General features: G+C 47.1%; 1 protein-coding gene across 1 annotated transcript; it reads left to right on the forward strand.

Moving 5' to 3' along the window:
• Positions 1–13,393: 13,393 nt before the first annotated feature.
• On the forward strand, positions 13,394–15,318 carry LOC139433833 (odorant receptor 131-2-like; the record flags this gene model as incomplete). The annotated part of the gene is made up of 3 exons (XM_071203255.1): positions 13,394–13,468; positions 13,580–13,648; positions 14,917–15,318. Coding segments are annotated over 3 exons (546 nt in total), but the record flags the coding sequence as incomplete, so codon positions are not given.
• Positions 15,319–16,788: the final 1,470 nt, after the last annotated feature.

Genomic DNA, 16,788 nt, shown 5'->3' on the forward strand with positions numbered 1-16,788 from the left:
CTCAAGCACAAAGACTTGAGACTTGACTTGGACTCGTGACCAAAGACTTGAGACTTGACTTGGACTTGCAAAAAAAGACTTGTGAACATCTCTGGTGTGTGTTTCCTCTCTCTCTCCCTCTGATTGTCCCCAGGTGCAGCCTCTTCCCAGGTGCTCCTAATTAGCAATCACGACTTCCATATAGGACCGGAGGAGGACGGCAGTGAGGGCCTTCTTTCTCTCCTTCTCGTCTGGCTGCATGTGTGCAGCATGTCTCTGTGTGAGACCCAGCCATAGTTGTGTGCTGTTATTGTAAGCTTGTGTTGTAATTTGGCTGGTGAGCCGCCTCACTTATGTTCTTATTAAAACCTCACTTAAACTTTCAGCATTGAGTTTCCTCTCCTTTTTCTCTCGTCCAGCTATCTTTTGTGTCGCTACTTCCCTTGGTACCCCTAGATCTACCAGGGAACGTAACATGGGGGCTCGTCCAATCTTTGAGACAAAGAGTGAGTATTTGGTTGTTGGTTAGTGTTGATATTGTGTGTGGTGGTGAGCAGTAGTGTATATAAGTGTAGCATTGGCTGTGAAATTATTTACTGTTGAACAGCTTCCTCAGTTTAGACAGGGGAGTGTCTAGCTGGACTGAATCAGTCCTTCCTTCAGGCACTCATTTTTTATTTTGCCTTTTTTATTTTCGGGGTAATCCTGGGTGGGGATTCATTCCCTGTTGGGGGCAGGCGATTCAGGGTTTCGGCCGCTGATGTTTGCCTTTAAAGTCGCCTCGAGCCCGGCACGCTCCAGAAGATAGTTAGGTAAAGTTTGGTAGGCAGGATCTGGGGAAGTTTGTAAATAAATAAATAATAATATTTGTAAGTAGCCGTTGCTATGGGGTCTAAATTAGATGCCAGGGTAAAAGTGCGTATGGCTCGTCTCCAGTGTGAGAGGGAGGAGCGTGAGTGTGAGCGAGAGTTTCAGCTCAGGCAGGAGCTGGAGATCAGGAAGTTGGAGGCAGACACTGCTGTCCGGATGCGTCAGCTAGAGCTCCAAGCAGCTGTGGTGGGTGATTCTGCCGTTACACCTTCAGGTTCTGCTGCTGCTTTGATGCTTGGTAGCAACATTCAGCTGGTCCCTGTCTTTCTTGAGTCGGAAGTGGAGATGTTCTTTAGTGCATTTGAGCGCATTGCTGCTGCTCTGCGCTGGCCAGAAGACGTGTGGGCCATACTTGTACAGTGCAAGCTAGTCGGCAAGGCTCAGGAGGCTTGCTCTTCTCTTTCTGTTGAGGATAGTTTGGAGTATGACAAGGTGAAAGGTGCTATTCTCAGGCGCATACAAGCTTGTGCCTGAGGCCTACAGGCAGCGTTTTCGCGGCATGAAGAAAGCTGCTGGCCAAACATACGTGGACTTCGCAAGGGAGAAGAAAGTCCTCTTTGACAGGTGGTGTAGAGCATGTAAAGCGGATGACATCGCTTCAGTATGTGAGCTGATGCTGTTAGAGGAGTTCAAAAACTGTGTACCGGAGCGTACGGTAGTCTACCTGAATGAGCAGAGAGTGACTACCCTTCAGCAGGCTGCCACTCTGGCAGACGAGTCTGCGCTGATACACAAGAGCGGTTTTTTTCAGCGGGACCCTCCTCAGCGGGACACTTATCGGAGAGCTCCTGATAATGATGTTCCCTGTGCCAGTGTTCCAGTGTTAGGTCCCAGGCTAGACAGAGCGTGTTTTTTTTGTCTTGACCCAGGTCATATGATAGCAGACTGTGCAGCTTGGAAGAGGAAGCAGGCCACCACTATGGCGGATGAGGAAGGGCTTGAGCTATCACACAGTGGTGTTTTGGCTCAGAGCGATTCTCCTCATCGTTTTGGTTTCCGGAAAGCTCGTAACAGGCGTGCCACACATGCTCATTCTGCTTCTCTTCCAGGACCCAAGAAAAAGAGATTGTGTTTCTTTTGTCTTGATCCTGGTCATCTAGAGGCAGAGTGTGTAGCTCGGAAGGAGCAGGTGGCAGCTGCTCTGGAAAAGCCAAAAGACCGGCACCCGGTTGCGATGCGACAGAGTGGTGAGTTGCAGTTAAGTTCTAATAATAATTCCTTACATTTTATTATAGCGCATTATCAATGACTCAAAGCGCTTTACATATACACACATTGCACATCATACATGCAATGGTCAGAAACTGTGGACAATACCCACAGGAGCAAGTTCAGGTGAAGGGTCTTGCCCAAGGACCCACCGGCTTTACAGACGCAGCAGCGGCGGGTTTCACCCCTTGATCTGATGATCATTGCACAGCGCACTGCGCCACACCGTCCATCTTCACGCCTCGAGGTCATCGAGGCGCTTTTACAAGTATACATTGGTGTGATACATGTACTGTGGACAATACCCACAGGAGCAAATCCAGGTGAAGTGTCTTGCCCAAGGACACAACGGCCTGACGCAGTGACGGGGGAGCGGGTTTCGAACTGGAGTTCCCCAGCACTCCCCCTTGATCTGATGATCGGATGCACAGACCACTGCGCCACCCGTCCCTCCAAGTTCTGCATCCGTCTGTGACAGTACTGTGGGTGTGGGTGTTTCCGTCTCTGAAGCGGTGGGTGTGGACCTAGCTCAGAGCGATGTGGATCTGTGTTCAGTGAGTGGTGTGTGTGTGTGTGTGTTCCATGTGTTGCTCCGGTGTTGGCTGCTGGTGAGCAGTATAAGGTGTGTTTTATGGGGGGAAGTGTTACGTGCTGTAGTGTGTGTGTGGTCGTGTGTGTGTGTTTTCCTCTCTCTCCCTCTGATTGTCCCCAGGTGCAGCCTCTCCCCAGGTGCTCCTAATCGACAATCAAGGCTTCCATATAGGACCGGAGGAGGACGGCAGTGAGGCCCCTTCTTTCTGTCCTTCTCGTCTGGCTGCATGTGTGCAGCATGTCTCTGTGTGAGACCCAGCCTAGTTGTGTGGTCTATTGTAAACTTGTGTTGTAATTTGGCTGGTGAGCCGCCTCACTTATGTTCTTATTAAAACCTCACTTAAACTCCTTCAGCATTGAGTTTCCTCTCCTTTTTCTCTCTTCCAGCTATCTTTTGTGTCGCTACTTCCCTTGGTACCCCTAGATCTACAAGGGAACGTAACAGGGCTGAGAATAGCACCTTTCACCTTGTCATACTCCAAACTATCCTCGACAGAAAGAGAAGAGCAAGCCGCTTGAGCCTTGCCGACTAGCTTGCACTGTACAAGTATGGCCCACACGTCGTCTGGCCAGTGCAGAGCAGCAGCAATGCGCTCAAATGCACCAAAGAACATCTCCACTTCCGACTCAAGAAAGACAGGGACCAGCTGAATGTTGTTACCAACATCAAAAGCAGCAGCAGAACCTGAAGGTGTAACGGCAGAATCACCCACCACAGCTGCTTGGAGCTCTAGCTGACGCATCCGGACAGCAGTGTCTGCCTCCAACTTCCTGATCTCCAGCTCATGCTTCCTGATCTCCAGCTCCTGCTTCCTGATCTCCAGCTCCCTCCTGAGCTGAAACTCTCGCTCACGCTCCTCCCTCTCACACTGGAGACGAGCCATACGCACTTTTACCCTGGCATCTAATTTAGACCCCATAGCAACGGCTACTTACAAATATTATTATTCATCCGCCATCCCTTGTAGATCTAGGGGTACCAAGGGGAAGTAGCGACACAAAAGATAGCTGGAAGAGAGAAAAAGGAAGAGGAAACTCAATGCTGAAGGAGTTTAGTGAGGTTTTAATAGAACATATAAGTGAGGCGGCTCACCAGCCAAATTACAACAGCAATGTTTACAATAGACAGCACACAACTAGGCTGGGTCTCACACAGAGACATGCTGCACACATGTAGCTAGACGAGAAGAGAGAAAGAAGGGGGCCACACTGCCGTCCTCCTCCGGTCCTATATGAAGCCTTGATGTGTCGATTAGGAGCATCTGGGGAGAGGCTGCACCTGGGGCACAATCAGAGGGAGAGAGAGGAAAACACACACACACACACACACTACCGGCACGTAACCAGTGTGAAAGCTGGGTAAAAGTTATTGTGAATACAGGGTGAGAGCAGCAGCAGCAGCAGGCTGTGACCCAGACGAGCTCCTTACAGCACCTCGCTCTCCCACAGAGGACAGGCTGCTTCACAGCACTATGTAACCCAGGAAAGAAGCTTGAAACCTGTCCATTTCAATCCCAGTTGACTCATGAAATGTACAAGAACATAAGTACAGCAGAGTCACTGCTGTAAGCAGGGTCCCACACTCACAGCAGAGATCCAGGGTGATGCACATGGGTCAGAAAAAAGTCTAAGTTAACTTTTGAAGAACCAGAGAAAAGGGTGAAAAGTGGATCAAATGTATCCAAATATAGTGCCTCATATGCGGGTAGACTCCCAAGACAACTCCCCTCACTATTCCTCCAAAATCAGAAAAAGTCCAAGTTAACTTTTGGAAGAACCATAGAAAAGGGGTGAAAATGAATAGAAATGTATCCGAAAATAGTGCCTCATATGCGGGTAGAGTCCCCCTGACAACTCCCCTTACATTCCTCCAGAGTCAGAAAAGTCTAAGTTTACTTTTGGAAGAACCAGAGAAAAGGGTGAAAATGGATAAAAATGTATCCGAAAATAGTGTCTCTTAAGGCGGATAGAGTCCCCTGACTGTTACGGTTATCTGAGAGAACCCAAACGCAGGACACGGCAGTGTGTTATAAAGGTTTATTTGGAGGAGATAATCTGGCTGGAGAGTATCCACTGGAGCGTAATCCATTGAAGAGTATCCTCCGGAGTTTTAATCCACTGGAACTTACTCCACTGAAGCGTAATCCACTGGGGTTTAACAACGATCTGGCGCTGACAGGTTGTGGAGCCTCCGCTGATATACCATCCGTAATGGCTGATGGGAAATCAGGTGTGTTGCAGAGGAGAGGGCTCAACTGTTTGCAACTGGTGGAGATTTGAGCCGGGAGCCAGGAGTGACAGGCACCACGCCCACACAGACAGGGAAAGGGAAAACACACACACAAGGAAGGTGGCTGGAGAATGCAACCACCACACTGACAAATCCCCTTATATTCCTCCAGAGTCAGAAAAAGTCTAAGTTAACTTTTGGAAGAACCAGAGAAAAAGGGTGGAAAATGGTTAAAATGTATCCGAAAATAGGTGTCTCATAATTCCCTGACAACTCCCCTTGAATTCCTCCAGAGACCAGTTCAAAACATAAAGTTTGGTAAGAACCATGATTGGGGTCCTCCAGGCAACAATTGTATCCGAGCCAAAGCACTCATGTAGCGGACCACATTCCTCCATTATGTGAAACAGCCGGTTTTGTTCTAAGTGCTCTCAAAAAGTGGGTTTCCGAGCCAGGAGTGACAGGCACCACGCCCACACAGACAGGGAAAGGGAAACACAAACACAAGGAAGGTGGCTGGAGAATGCAACCACCACAGTACCCCCCCCTTAAGGGACGCCTCCAGGCGGTCTACCAGGTTTACCAGGTCTTCCAGGGTTATCACCGGTGGAAGTCCCGTATCAGAGATGCGCCCACGATGTCTAGCCGGGGAACCCAACACCTCTCCTCTAGACCATAGCCCTCCCAATCCACCAGATATTGGAATCCCCTTCCACGGCGACGAACGTCCAACAATCGCCTGACGGTGTACGTTGGATGATTATTGATGATGCGGGGGGGGTGGGGGAACACTCACTGGAGGAGACAAAGGACTGCTGGCAACAGGTTTCAACAGAGATACATGAAATGTTGGATGAACCTTCATGTGTGAGGGAAGTTGAGTTTGACTGCAGATGGATTAATAATGGAATCGATGATGAAGGGGCCGACATACCGTGGGGTAAAGTTTCTTTGACTCTGTCTTGAGTGGGAGATCTTTGGACGAAAGCCAAACACTCTGACCCTGGTAATTAGTTGGGGGCCTGTGTCCTGTGGCGGTCTGCGATGAGGCGGGTTGCGGGCAGCGGAGCGGAGCAGGGCTGCTCGGGTGTCCCCTCCACACCTTACGACAGCGACGAAGGTGGGTCTGAACGGAGGGAACAGCAGACTTTCCCTTCCTGGGCTGGAAACAGAGGTGGTTGGAAACCCATGGCACAATGAAACGGTGAATACCTGTGGCTGCACTTGGCAGGGAGTTGTGGGCATACTCGATCCATGGCAGATGTGGGACCCATGACGAAGGGTTCTTGAAAGCCACACAACGAAGGGGGCCGACCCCAGATCCTGGTTGGTCCGTTCTGTTGCCCGTTCGTCTGAGGATGATAGCCAGATGACAGGCTCACCGATGCTCCCAGAGCCTGACAGAAGGCCTTCCAAACGTGGGAAATGAACTGGGGGTCCCGGTCAGAGACGATGTCGGTGGGGATCCCATGAAGTCGAACTACATGGTTGACCAGAAGATCTGCAGTCTCTCGGGCAGTGGGAAGTTTGGAAAGAGCCACAAAGTGTACCATCTTTAAGAATCTGTCCACAATAGTTAGGATGATGGTATTTCCTTGTGAAAGTGGAAGTCCAGTAACAAAATCCAATGCCACATGCGACCAAGGGCGACTAGGTACTGGCAGTGGGCGAAGCAGGCCAGCGGGAGGCTGGTGGGGAGGACTTGGCGCGGGTACACACACTGTACAGGCAGCAACAAAGGCCCTGGTGTCTTGAGCCATGTAAGGCCACCAGAAGCGTTGTTTGAGAACGAACAGTGTGCGATGGACACCAGGATGACATGAGAAACGAGAGGTGTGTGCCCACTGCAGGACCTTGGAGCGAACAGGGGTAGGCACAAAAAGACAATTAGCTGGGCAGTTACCTGGGCTAGGCCTGCGCTCGCTGGGCCTCCCTGACCAATGACTCAATCTCCAAGGGTAACAGCCCCCACCACGCAGGAGGCAGCAGGATAGTGTCTGGACTGGCAGCTGGTCCATCGGAAGCAAACTGGCGAGAGAGGGCGTCAGGCTTGAGGTTCCGTGACCCTGGACGGTAGGTGAGGGTGAATGAGAAGCGGCCGAAATACAGGGCCCATCGAGCCTGACGGGAGTTAAGGCGCTTGGCAGATTGGATGTACGCCAGGTTTCTTGTGGTCCGTCCATACAATAAAAGGGAGTTCAGCTCCCTCCAGCCAGTGCCTCCACTTCTCTAGGGCAAGTTTGACAGCCAGCAGCTCTCTGTTACCCACGTCATAGTTCTTCTCAGCTGGGGTGAGGCGGCGAGAGAAAAATGCACAAGGATGCAATTTTTGGTCTCGTTCCGAGCGCTGGGAAAGAACTGCTCCTACCCCCGGTGTTGGAGGCATCGACCTCCACAACGAACTGGCGAGAGGAATCAGGGTGGATGAGCACAGGGGCAGTGGTGAAGAGTCTCTTTAGCTCTGAAAAGGCTGCATCGCACTCTGGGGTCCAGGAAAAGCCAGTTGTGGGGGAAGTGAGTCTGGTTAAAGGACCCGCCACTCTGCTGTAGTCCCTGATGAAGCGCCGATAGAAATTGGCGAAACCAAGAAACTGTTGAAGCAGTTTGACTGAGGTTGGTTTGGGCCACCCCACCACCGCTTGGATCTTCTCAGGGTCGGACCTAAGCTTTCCTTCCTCAACAATATAGCCCAGGAATGAGACTGTGTTGACATGGAATTCGCATTTCTCCGCCTTTACAAAGAGTCTGTTCTCCCGGAGTCTCTGCAGCACCTGCCTGACATGGATAATGTGCTCCTCCTTGTTACGAGAGAATATGAGGATGTCATCCAGGTAGACAAAGACTGATCGGTTGAGGAGGTCACGGAGCACATCGTTCACCATTGACTGAAAGACTGCAGGGGCATTCGTCAGTCCAAAAGGCATCACCAGATACTCGAAGTGACCGAGTGGTGTGTAAAGGCCGTCTTCCACTCGTCCCCTTCTCGGATTCTGACGAGGTGGTAGGCATTGCGGAGGTCCAGTTTGGAAAAAAATGTGGCTTCCTGGAGGGGTTCAAAGGCGGAGTTAATGAGGGGGTAGTGGGGTATTTGTTTTTTACAGTAATGGCATTGAGAGCCCTGTAATCAATGCAGGGCCGCAGTGAGCGGTCCTTCTTGGAGACGAAGAAAAACCCAGCACCGACCGGGGAGGAGGATGGCCGAATGACACCAGCAGCCAGGGAGTCATGGATGTAATTCTCCATGGATTTTCTCTCAGGGCGAGATAGGTTGAACAGACGTGAGGAAGGCAGAGGGGCCCCGGGAAGGAGGTCAATGGGACAGTCGTAGGGTCGATGAGGAGGAAGAGAAAGAGCTCGCTGTTTACTGAACACCTCTCCTAGGTTATGATATTCAGTGGGAACAGATGACAGGTCAGGCGGCTCGATCTTGAGTGGTGGAGAGGCGGCCTCTGCTGGTGGTAGGGCAGACTGCAGGCATGAGGATAAGCAAAAAGAACTCCAACTAATGATCTTGCCAGTTACCCAATCAATCTGGGGGTTGTGAGTTCTTAACCAGGGATGGCCCAACACTATGGGGGCCTGAGGTGAGGAAATTAGGTGAAACTGAATAAACTCACGATGGTTTCCAGACAGAATGAGGTTTACTGGCTTGGTGCGGTGAGTGACTTGGGCCAGGAATTTTCCATTTAGAGCATTAGCACTAAGAGGTGAATCTAACACTTCACAGGAAATTCCTGCCTGAGCTGCAATGTCAATGTCCAAAAAATTCTCATTCGCCCCCCGAGTCCACTAAGGTGAGCAGGGGTAGGGGCTGTTGGTTGCAGCAAAGCATGGCTTCTAGCTGCGTTCTGGGTCGGGGGTTGAGAGAGGAGGAAGGGCTCGCCAGAATCCCCACAGCTACTGATGAGCCTGACCTTTTGGCAGACTAGGACAGGAGGAAACGAGATGACTGGTTTGGCTGCAATAAACACATTCCCCAGCATGGATCCTTCTAGCACGCTCAGATGGTGAGAGGCGGGCCCTTCCCACTTGCATGGGCTCATCTCCATGGGATGAGGCTGAGTAAGGAGTAGGGAAAGATCGGGGAATAGGGGTAGTGGCGGTTCCAATTTGGGGATCAAGTGAGAAGTCGGTGGGATTGGAGTGACGGCTAGTCCTATCCCTACGTCTCTCTCTGAGGCGATTATCAATCTTAATGGCTGTGGCTATTACATTATCCAAGCTACCTGGATCATCCCTAGCCGCTAGCTCGTCTTTAATTGCTTCGTTCAGCCCCTGAAGAAAAGCATCCTGTAGTGACTCGTTATTCCAGCGTGAGTCGGAAGCCACTGTTCTAAACGTACACTGGAACAAAAAGGCTCTACAATTACCCAAATCTCCAGCGTATCATTCAGGTGTGGGAATGACAGCCTCTCGTAGCTGATGGAGGAGTGCGGCAGGAGGGGGGGGAGGGGCTGTCGGCTGTGCAGTGTGCTGCGGAGGAAAAGCCTGTGAAGTGAGCAGTTCTACCTGCGTGCCGATTCTTTGCACATTAACGGAGAGGTTCCGGAGAGTCTCCAATGCCTCACGGAGAACTGTATCATGATGCCCCACGAGAGCGCCTTGACTGGCCAGGGCTTGGCAGAGTTCGTCCGTAGTTTTGGCCTGGTAGCCGGTGTCCGCTGGGTCCATACTGGCCAGATCGTTCTGTTACGGTTATCTGAGAGAACCCAAACGCAGGACACGGCAGTGTGTTATAAAGGTTTTATTTGGAGGAGATAATCTGGCTGGAGAGTATCCACTGGAGCGTAATCCATTGAAGAGTATCCTCCGGAGTTTTAATCCACTGGAACGTAATCCACTGAAGCGTAATCCACTGGGGTTTAACAACGATCTGGCGCTGACAGGTTGTGGAGCCTCCGCTGATATACCATCCGTAATGGCTGATGGGAATCAGGTGTGTCGCAGAGGAGAGTGCTCAACTGTTTGCAGCTGGTGGAGATTTGAGCCGGGAGCCAGGAGTGACAGGCACCACGCCCACACAGACAGGGAAAGGGAAAACACACACACAAGGAAGGTGGCTGGAGAATGCAACCACCACACTGACAAATCCCCTTATATTCCTCCAGAGTCAGAAAAAGTCTAAGTTAACTTTTGGAAGAACCAGAGAAAAGGGTGAAAATGGTTAAATGTATCCGAAAATAGTGTCTCATAATTCCCTGACAACTCCCCTTGAATTCCTCCAGAGACCAGTTCAAAAACTTAAAGTTTGGTAAGAACCATGATTGGGGTCCTCCAGGCAACAATTGTATCCGAGCCAAAGCACTCATGTAACGGACACATTCCTCCATGATGTGAAACAACCGGTTTTGTTCTAAGTGCTCTCAAAAAGTGCGTTTCTGATTTCGTGCGGATGGTAGCTTGGAAAAGATGAAGGGAGGTCTCGATTCCCCTCTCCGTTGTATAATGCAACGGGGGAGTGGAAATGTGTCCGGGGCTTCCGCCCGAAGCGCCGAAGACTTGCGCTTTTTTGAGCCCCTCCTCCGTTGGCACTTAGCCGTTTTTTCGAGAATTGTTTTAAACTTCATTTTTGATTATTTTAAAATATAATTGACCGTTTTCTTTACTTTTTTTTGCTTTCCACAGGTGGGAGCTGGCAGGCCGCCTATGAACTCCCAAATTCGGCCTGGAACCTCCGGAAATTGTGGGCTAAGCTCCATAAACTGACAAAGTCATCCAGAAATGTCATTTTAATAGCCCAAAAATATATAATACAAATACATTTAAATAGTAAAAGGTACAATTGTGCTCCTAATTACCCGGAATTTGATTTATATAGCCCCATGATAGTGAATAAAAATCATTTTCATGGGGAAAAGTGTTAAAATGCCTGATTAATATGTTTATACTGCTGGCAGCAGGTTCACTGCTGTAAGCAGGGTCCCACACTCACAGGCAGAGTTCCAGGGTGATGCACATGGCTTTCTTACCCAGGAATAAGTGTGTGAAAACTGGGTAAAAGTTATGTGAATACAGGGAGAGAGCAGCAGCAGCAGGCTGTGACCCAGAGAGCCCCTTCCAGCACCTCACTCTCCCACCCAGAGGACAGGCTGCTTCACAGCAGAGTCACTTCTGTAAGCAGGGTCCCACACTCACAGGCACAGATCCAGGGTGATGCACATGGCTTTCTTACCCAGGAATAAGTGTGTGAAAGCTGAGTGAACAGTGCTGTGAATACAGGGAGAGAGCAGCAGCAGGCTGTGACCCAGAGAGCTCCTTACAGCACCTCCGTCTCCCACCCAGAGGACAAGCTGCTTCACAGCACTATGTAACCCAGGAAAGAAGCTTGAAACCTGTCCATTTCATCCATATTTGACTCATGAAATGTACAAGAACATAAGTACAGCAGAGTCACTGCTGTACGCAGGGTCCCACACTCACAGGCAGAGATCCAGGGTGATGCACATGGCTTTCTTACCCAGGAATAAGTGTGTGAAAGCTGGGTAAAAGTTATGTGAATACAGGGTGAGAGCAGCAGCAGCAGCAGGCTGTGACCCAGCGAGCTCCTTACAGCACCTCGCTCTCCCACCCAGAGGACAAGCTGCTTCACAGCACTATGTAACCCAGGAAAGAAGCTTGAAACCTGTCCATTTCATCCACATTTGACTCATGAAATGTACAAGAACATAAGTACAGCAGAGTCACTGCTGTAAGCAGGGTCCCACACTCACAGGCAGAGATCCAGGGTGATGCACATGGCTTTCGTACCCAGGAATAAGTGTGTGAAAGCTGGGTGAATAGTGCTGTGAATACAGGTAGAGAGCAGCAGCAGGCTGTGACCCAGAGAGCTCCTTACAGCACCTCGCTCTCCCACCCAGAGGACAGGCTGCTTCACAGCACTATGTAACCCAGGAAAGAAGCTTGAAACCTGTCCATTTCATCCACATTTGACTCATGAAATGTACAAAAACATAAGTACAGCAGAGTCACTGCTGTAAGCAGGGTCCCACACTCACAGGCAGAGATCCAGGGTGATGCACATGGGTCAGAAAATGTCTAACTTATCTTTTGGAAGAACCAGAGAAAAGGGTGAAAATGGAGAAATTGTATCCCAAAATAGTGTCTCTTAAGGCGGGTAGAGTCCCCTGACAACTCTCCTTACATTCCTCCAGAGTCAGAAAAAGTCTAAGTTAACTTTTGGAAGAACCAGAGAAAAGGGGTGAAAATGGAAAAATTGTATCCCAAAATAGTGTCTCTTAAGGCAGGTAGAGTATGGGGTGACGTATATGCACACTTGAGCACCAGCAAGACCCCCACCTCCATAACCTTGTGCACCAGGTGAACCTGTGTACCCACACTTAAGCACTCCCCCACAGACTAAACCAAGAGGGAACACCGGTCAGAAGTTTGTGCCCCTGGTAACACTGAATAAAAAAAATAAAAATGTTTCAAGTTAACCAGGGGCATGCCATTAAAACTGCTATGCATTGAGGATTTTAGTCCGAGATGAGTGCTTGTCTGCGGGTATCTTGTGTCAGCTTCGTGGACCCCAATTTAAAAGGAAATGTCCATTATATTGACAAACATATTTATATACAGAATGATGATTATTTTACCCTCAGACACATGCATAGAGCACCCCGAAGTGTTGAATGTGTGTAGGCACAGTTGGTCAAATTTGGACTTTGCATTTGAAGTTGACGTCACATTTCCATTGTGCGGACATGTGTACATTTGAAGGACAAGTCCCATGTTAACTCTGTCCATAAGGCAGACCTTTTCCTTTTCCAGCATTTTGAATCAGCTGAAGCGACTTGATTGACTTCTTGGTACACCCTGATAATAAAGAGTTACAATAATACAGCCTAGAAGTAACACATGCATGGACTAGTTTCTCTGCATCGTTTTGAGGCAAGATATGCCTGATTTTTGCAATGTTACGTAGATGGAAGTAGGCGGTCCTTGAAATTGATTTTATGTGGCCGTTAAAGGATAGATCCTGATCAAATATAACACCAAGATTCCTTACAGTCTCACTGGAGGCCAAATTAATGCCATCCATAGTTAATATATATTTAGATAATTTGTTTCGTAGATTCTTCGGGCCAAGTACAATAAGTTTTGGTCGTGTTTAACATCAAAAAGTTTAAGGTTATCCAGTAAAAGTCCTGTATTCAAAATGTTATCCAAATCTGTAAGGTAATTAAAGGTATCACAAAATGTACTGGAGTTCTTTGTTTGTTCAGCTGGGGGTTATAAACTCTGCAGATTCTAGTTTGGATTTAACAGATCAAAGTGTGTGTGTGTGTGTGTGTGTGTGTGTGTGTGTGTGTGTGTGTGTGTGTGTGTGTGTGTGTGTGTGTGTGTGTGTGTGTGTGTGTGTGTGTGTGTGTGTGTGTGTGTGTGTGTGTGTGTGTGTGTGTGTGTGTGTGTGTGTGTGTGTTGTGTGTGTGTGTGTGTGTGTGTGTGTGTGTGTGTGTGTGTGTGTGTGTGTGTGTGTGTGTGTGTGTGTGTGTGTGTGTGTGTGTTTCTCTCTCCAGGAACAGCCCTCTGAATCTGACTGGCATGGCGTTGGAGCGTTACATCGCCGTGTGTCTTCCTCTTCATCACGTGCAGAGAGCCCACCTCCTCATCGCTCTCATCTGACTCGTGTCCTTCATCCCTGCCTTCACTGACATCATCATCATCCTCATCACTCAGCCTCTGTCTGTCTTCTCAAAGACGGTCTTCTGTAACCCCTCCTTAGTCTACAACACACCGTACCGCGTGACCCTCAGTCTAGTGGTGGAGGTATTTGTTATCTCTTTGAATTTCTCTCTGATATTTGTGTTTGTCACGCCTTTCCCTCCGGCAGTGGTGTAAAGTAACTAAGTACATTCAGTCAAGTATTTAGGTACACTTTTGAGGTACTTCACTTGAGTATTTGTTCTACTTTGTACTTCTACTCGACTACAGTCAGGAGGTATATGTTGTACTTTTACTCCATTACATTTATTGAATAGCTTTAGTTACTTTGTAGACTTTTTACTTTGACTTCTTACATGTTGAACCCAAACACCTGTACTTTCTACTTCTTACATGTTGAACCCAAACACCTGTACTTTCTACTTCTTACATGTTGAACCCAAACACCTGTACTTTCTACTTCTTACATGTTGAACCCAAATACCTGTACTTTCTACTTCTTACATGTTGAACACAAATACCTGTACTTTCTACTTCTTACATGTTGAACACAAATACCTGTACTTTCTACTTCTTACATGTTGAACACAAATACCTGTACTTTCTACTTCTCACATGTTGAACCCAAATATCTGTACTTTCTACTTCTTACATGTTGAACTCAAATACCTGTACTTTCTACTTCTCACATGTTGAACTCAAATACCTGTACTTTCTACTTCTTACATGTTGAACTCAAATACCTGTACTTTCTACTTCTCACACGTTGAACTCAAATACCTGTACTTTCTACTTCTCACATGTTGAACTCAAATACCTGTACTTTCTACTTCTTACATGTTGAACTCAAATACCTGTACTTTCTACTTCTTACATGTTGAACTCAAATACCTGTACTTTCTACTTCTCACACGTTGAACTCAAATACCTGTACTTTCTACTTCTCACATTTCCCAAACAGCTGGTTCCTTTAGTCTGAATGTGTGTTTGGTGCGTGGTCATTATTCTTTAGAGTCATTGTGTGCCTATTGATTGGAACACGATCCGTGTATCCATCACTTCCTGCTCTTCTCTAAAGAAGAGGGACCAATGGAAACGTTGTCATGTTGCCGTTGTTCAGCATGGAAACATTCATTAGCTAACAATGATATTATTGTTCTATTAATATAAAGGGAGGTCAGGTACTCTTTAAAGCAGCTGCTAGTTATGGGTACTTTTTTACTGAAGTACATTTCAAAGCTTCTTTACTTTTACTTGAGTAAAGAACTTTAGTCAGTACTTGTACTTTTACCAGAGTATTTACTTCTACTTGAGTAAAGGATGTGTGTACTTTTGCCATCTCTGTTAATAAGTACTCCCCTCTTCCTCCTCAGGTACTCCTGTTCTCCTTCGTCTTCCTCACGGTGGTCCTCACCTATCTGAACGTGCTCCTCGCAGCTCGGGGGGTTTCAGGTGTGAGTCGAGCCTCGATGAGAAACGCCCGAAACACCATCCTGCTCCATGGGGTCCAGCTGCTCCTCTGCCTGCTGTCCTTCATCGCGCCCTTCATCAACCTCTTCCTCGTCACCAATTGGCCCCACAAGACAACAGACATCTTCTTCAGTACCTTCGTCTTCACCAACATTCTTCCTCGTCTTCTCAGCCCTCTCATCTACGGCCTCAGAGATAAGAAGTTCCGCGGAAACATCCGGATGCATTTCTGCTTTAAAGGATTCACAGTGGAGGAGAGGATGAAAGTACAACCGAGGAGAACGTCCAAACCGGCGATACACTGAGAGAGACTGTACATTCAAAGATGCAAAGCTTTATTGTCTGAGGCACAGCTGGAGATGTGGCAATGAAAAAGTCCCAAGCTCCTCCAACAATGCAACATAATATATAATAAGACATAAAACAAATGTAAAAGTACAAATAGTGCAATAAGTCAATCAAGACCTGGGATTTTAAATCAAGTCAAAATTAAAGTCAACTTTATTGTCAATCTTTCAGTTTGTGTGTACAGACAGAGAGATCGAAATACAGTTTCCCACAATCCCGAATACAAAATACCAATATATATAAAAATATGTATAAAAATATGTACATACCTGTATACACACAATCAACGGGCTGCTATTAACCATTAATGTCATTATGGATTAATATTCCGATTATTTTTGTCTACTGAATGTGAGAAAGGGTTTGTATAATCCCTTGCATCAAGACACTTATTTTTTGTATTACAAGTTGTCTGAAATTGTATGTTTAAATATGCAAATGTAGTTTTGATATGAAAATAAACATATATAAAACGTATTTTCCATTTTCTGCTCGTTTACTTTCCAGTCAACACAGAGACATATTTTAATTCTGCATTTATTCAATAACAAAAGATGCAAGCTACTTTTCAGGTTCAAATAATGATACTAAAGATTCATCAACTTGTAAACAATGCTGCCTTTTGAATAGATTAAACTTGCCAGCAGTGAATTAACAAGTTAATATTAACTGCATCATCTGTATAATATATACTTATATATATTGTATTATAGAATAGAATATAATAGGGTCATTTAAAGTTGTTATACATGTACAATGAGAGAAAGAAATGCATCTCCCTTTCAAAAGGTGCCATCAAAACAAAAAACATCACAACATAAGACAACAAATACACGCAGCATACACACTTAGGAATAAGGAATACAATGCAGTAATTATTTCCAGGGGTATAACAAATTAAATCTAAAATGTAATAAATAATAATAGTATGTATTTATAATAGTGCTGTCAAAATTATCGCGTTAACGGCGGTAATTAATTTTTTGAATTAATTGCGTTAAAATATTTAACGCATTTAACGCATGTGCAGAATGGCCCGCCCCATACGTGCCACCAGTGGCAGCGCCAGGGTATGGCTGGGGTAGGCTACACCCATACCAAGAAATGGCTTAGCCCCACCATGAACAATGATGTTAAAGTAAGCAAAATAAAGTCTGCCAACTCGCGCGGAGTAAATTGCACAGACAGCAGTTAGTAAGATTGATTTCAGTAGCCACGGTTTTGAAAACTTTTGTCACGTAGTGATCGTCTTCTCAATAGAACATCTTTGATAACGGCGTGGTGTTGTTGCAGGAAGTCCCGACGCAGAATACTCTTGCTGTAGTACAGGGCAGAGCCATATAATAGTAATAATATGGCTCTGGTACAGGGGTGCACATAACTGGTTATGTAATCTGAAATGCGTACCGTCACTTGTGTCACAAAGC

The sequence above is a fragment of the Pseudochaenichthys georgianus genome, chromosome 5, assembly GCF_902827115.2.
Source record: "Pseudochaenichthys georgianus chromosome 5, fPseGeo1.2, whole genome shotgun sequence".
Classification (NCBI taxonomy): Eukaryota; Metazoa; Chordata; class Actinopteri; order Perciformes; family Channichthyidae; genus Pseudochaenichthys; species Pseudochaenichthys georgianus.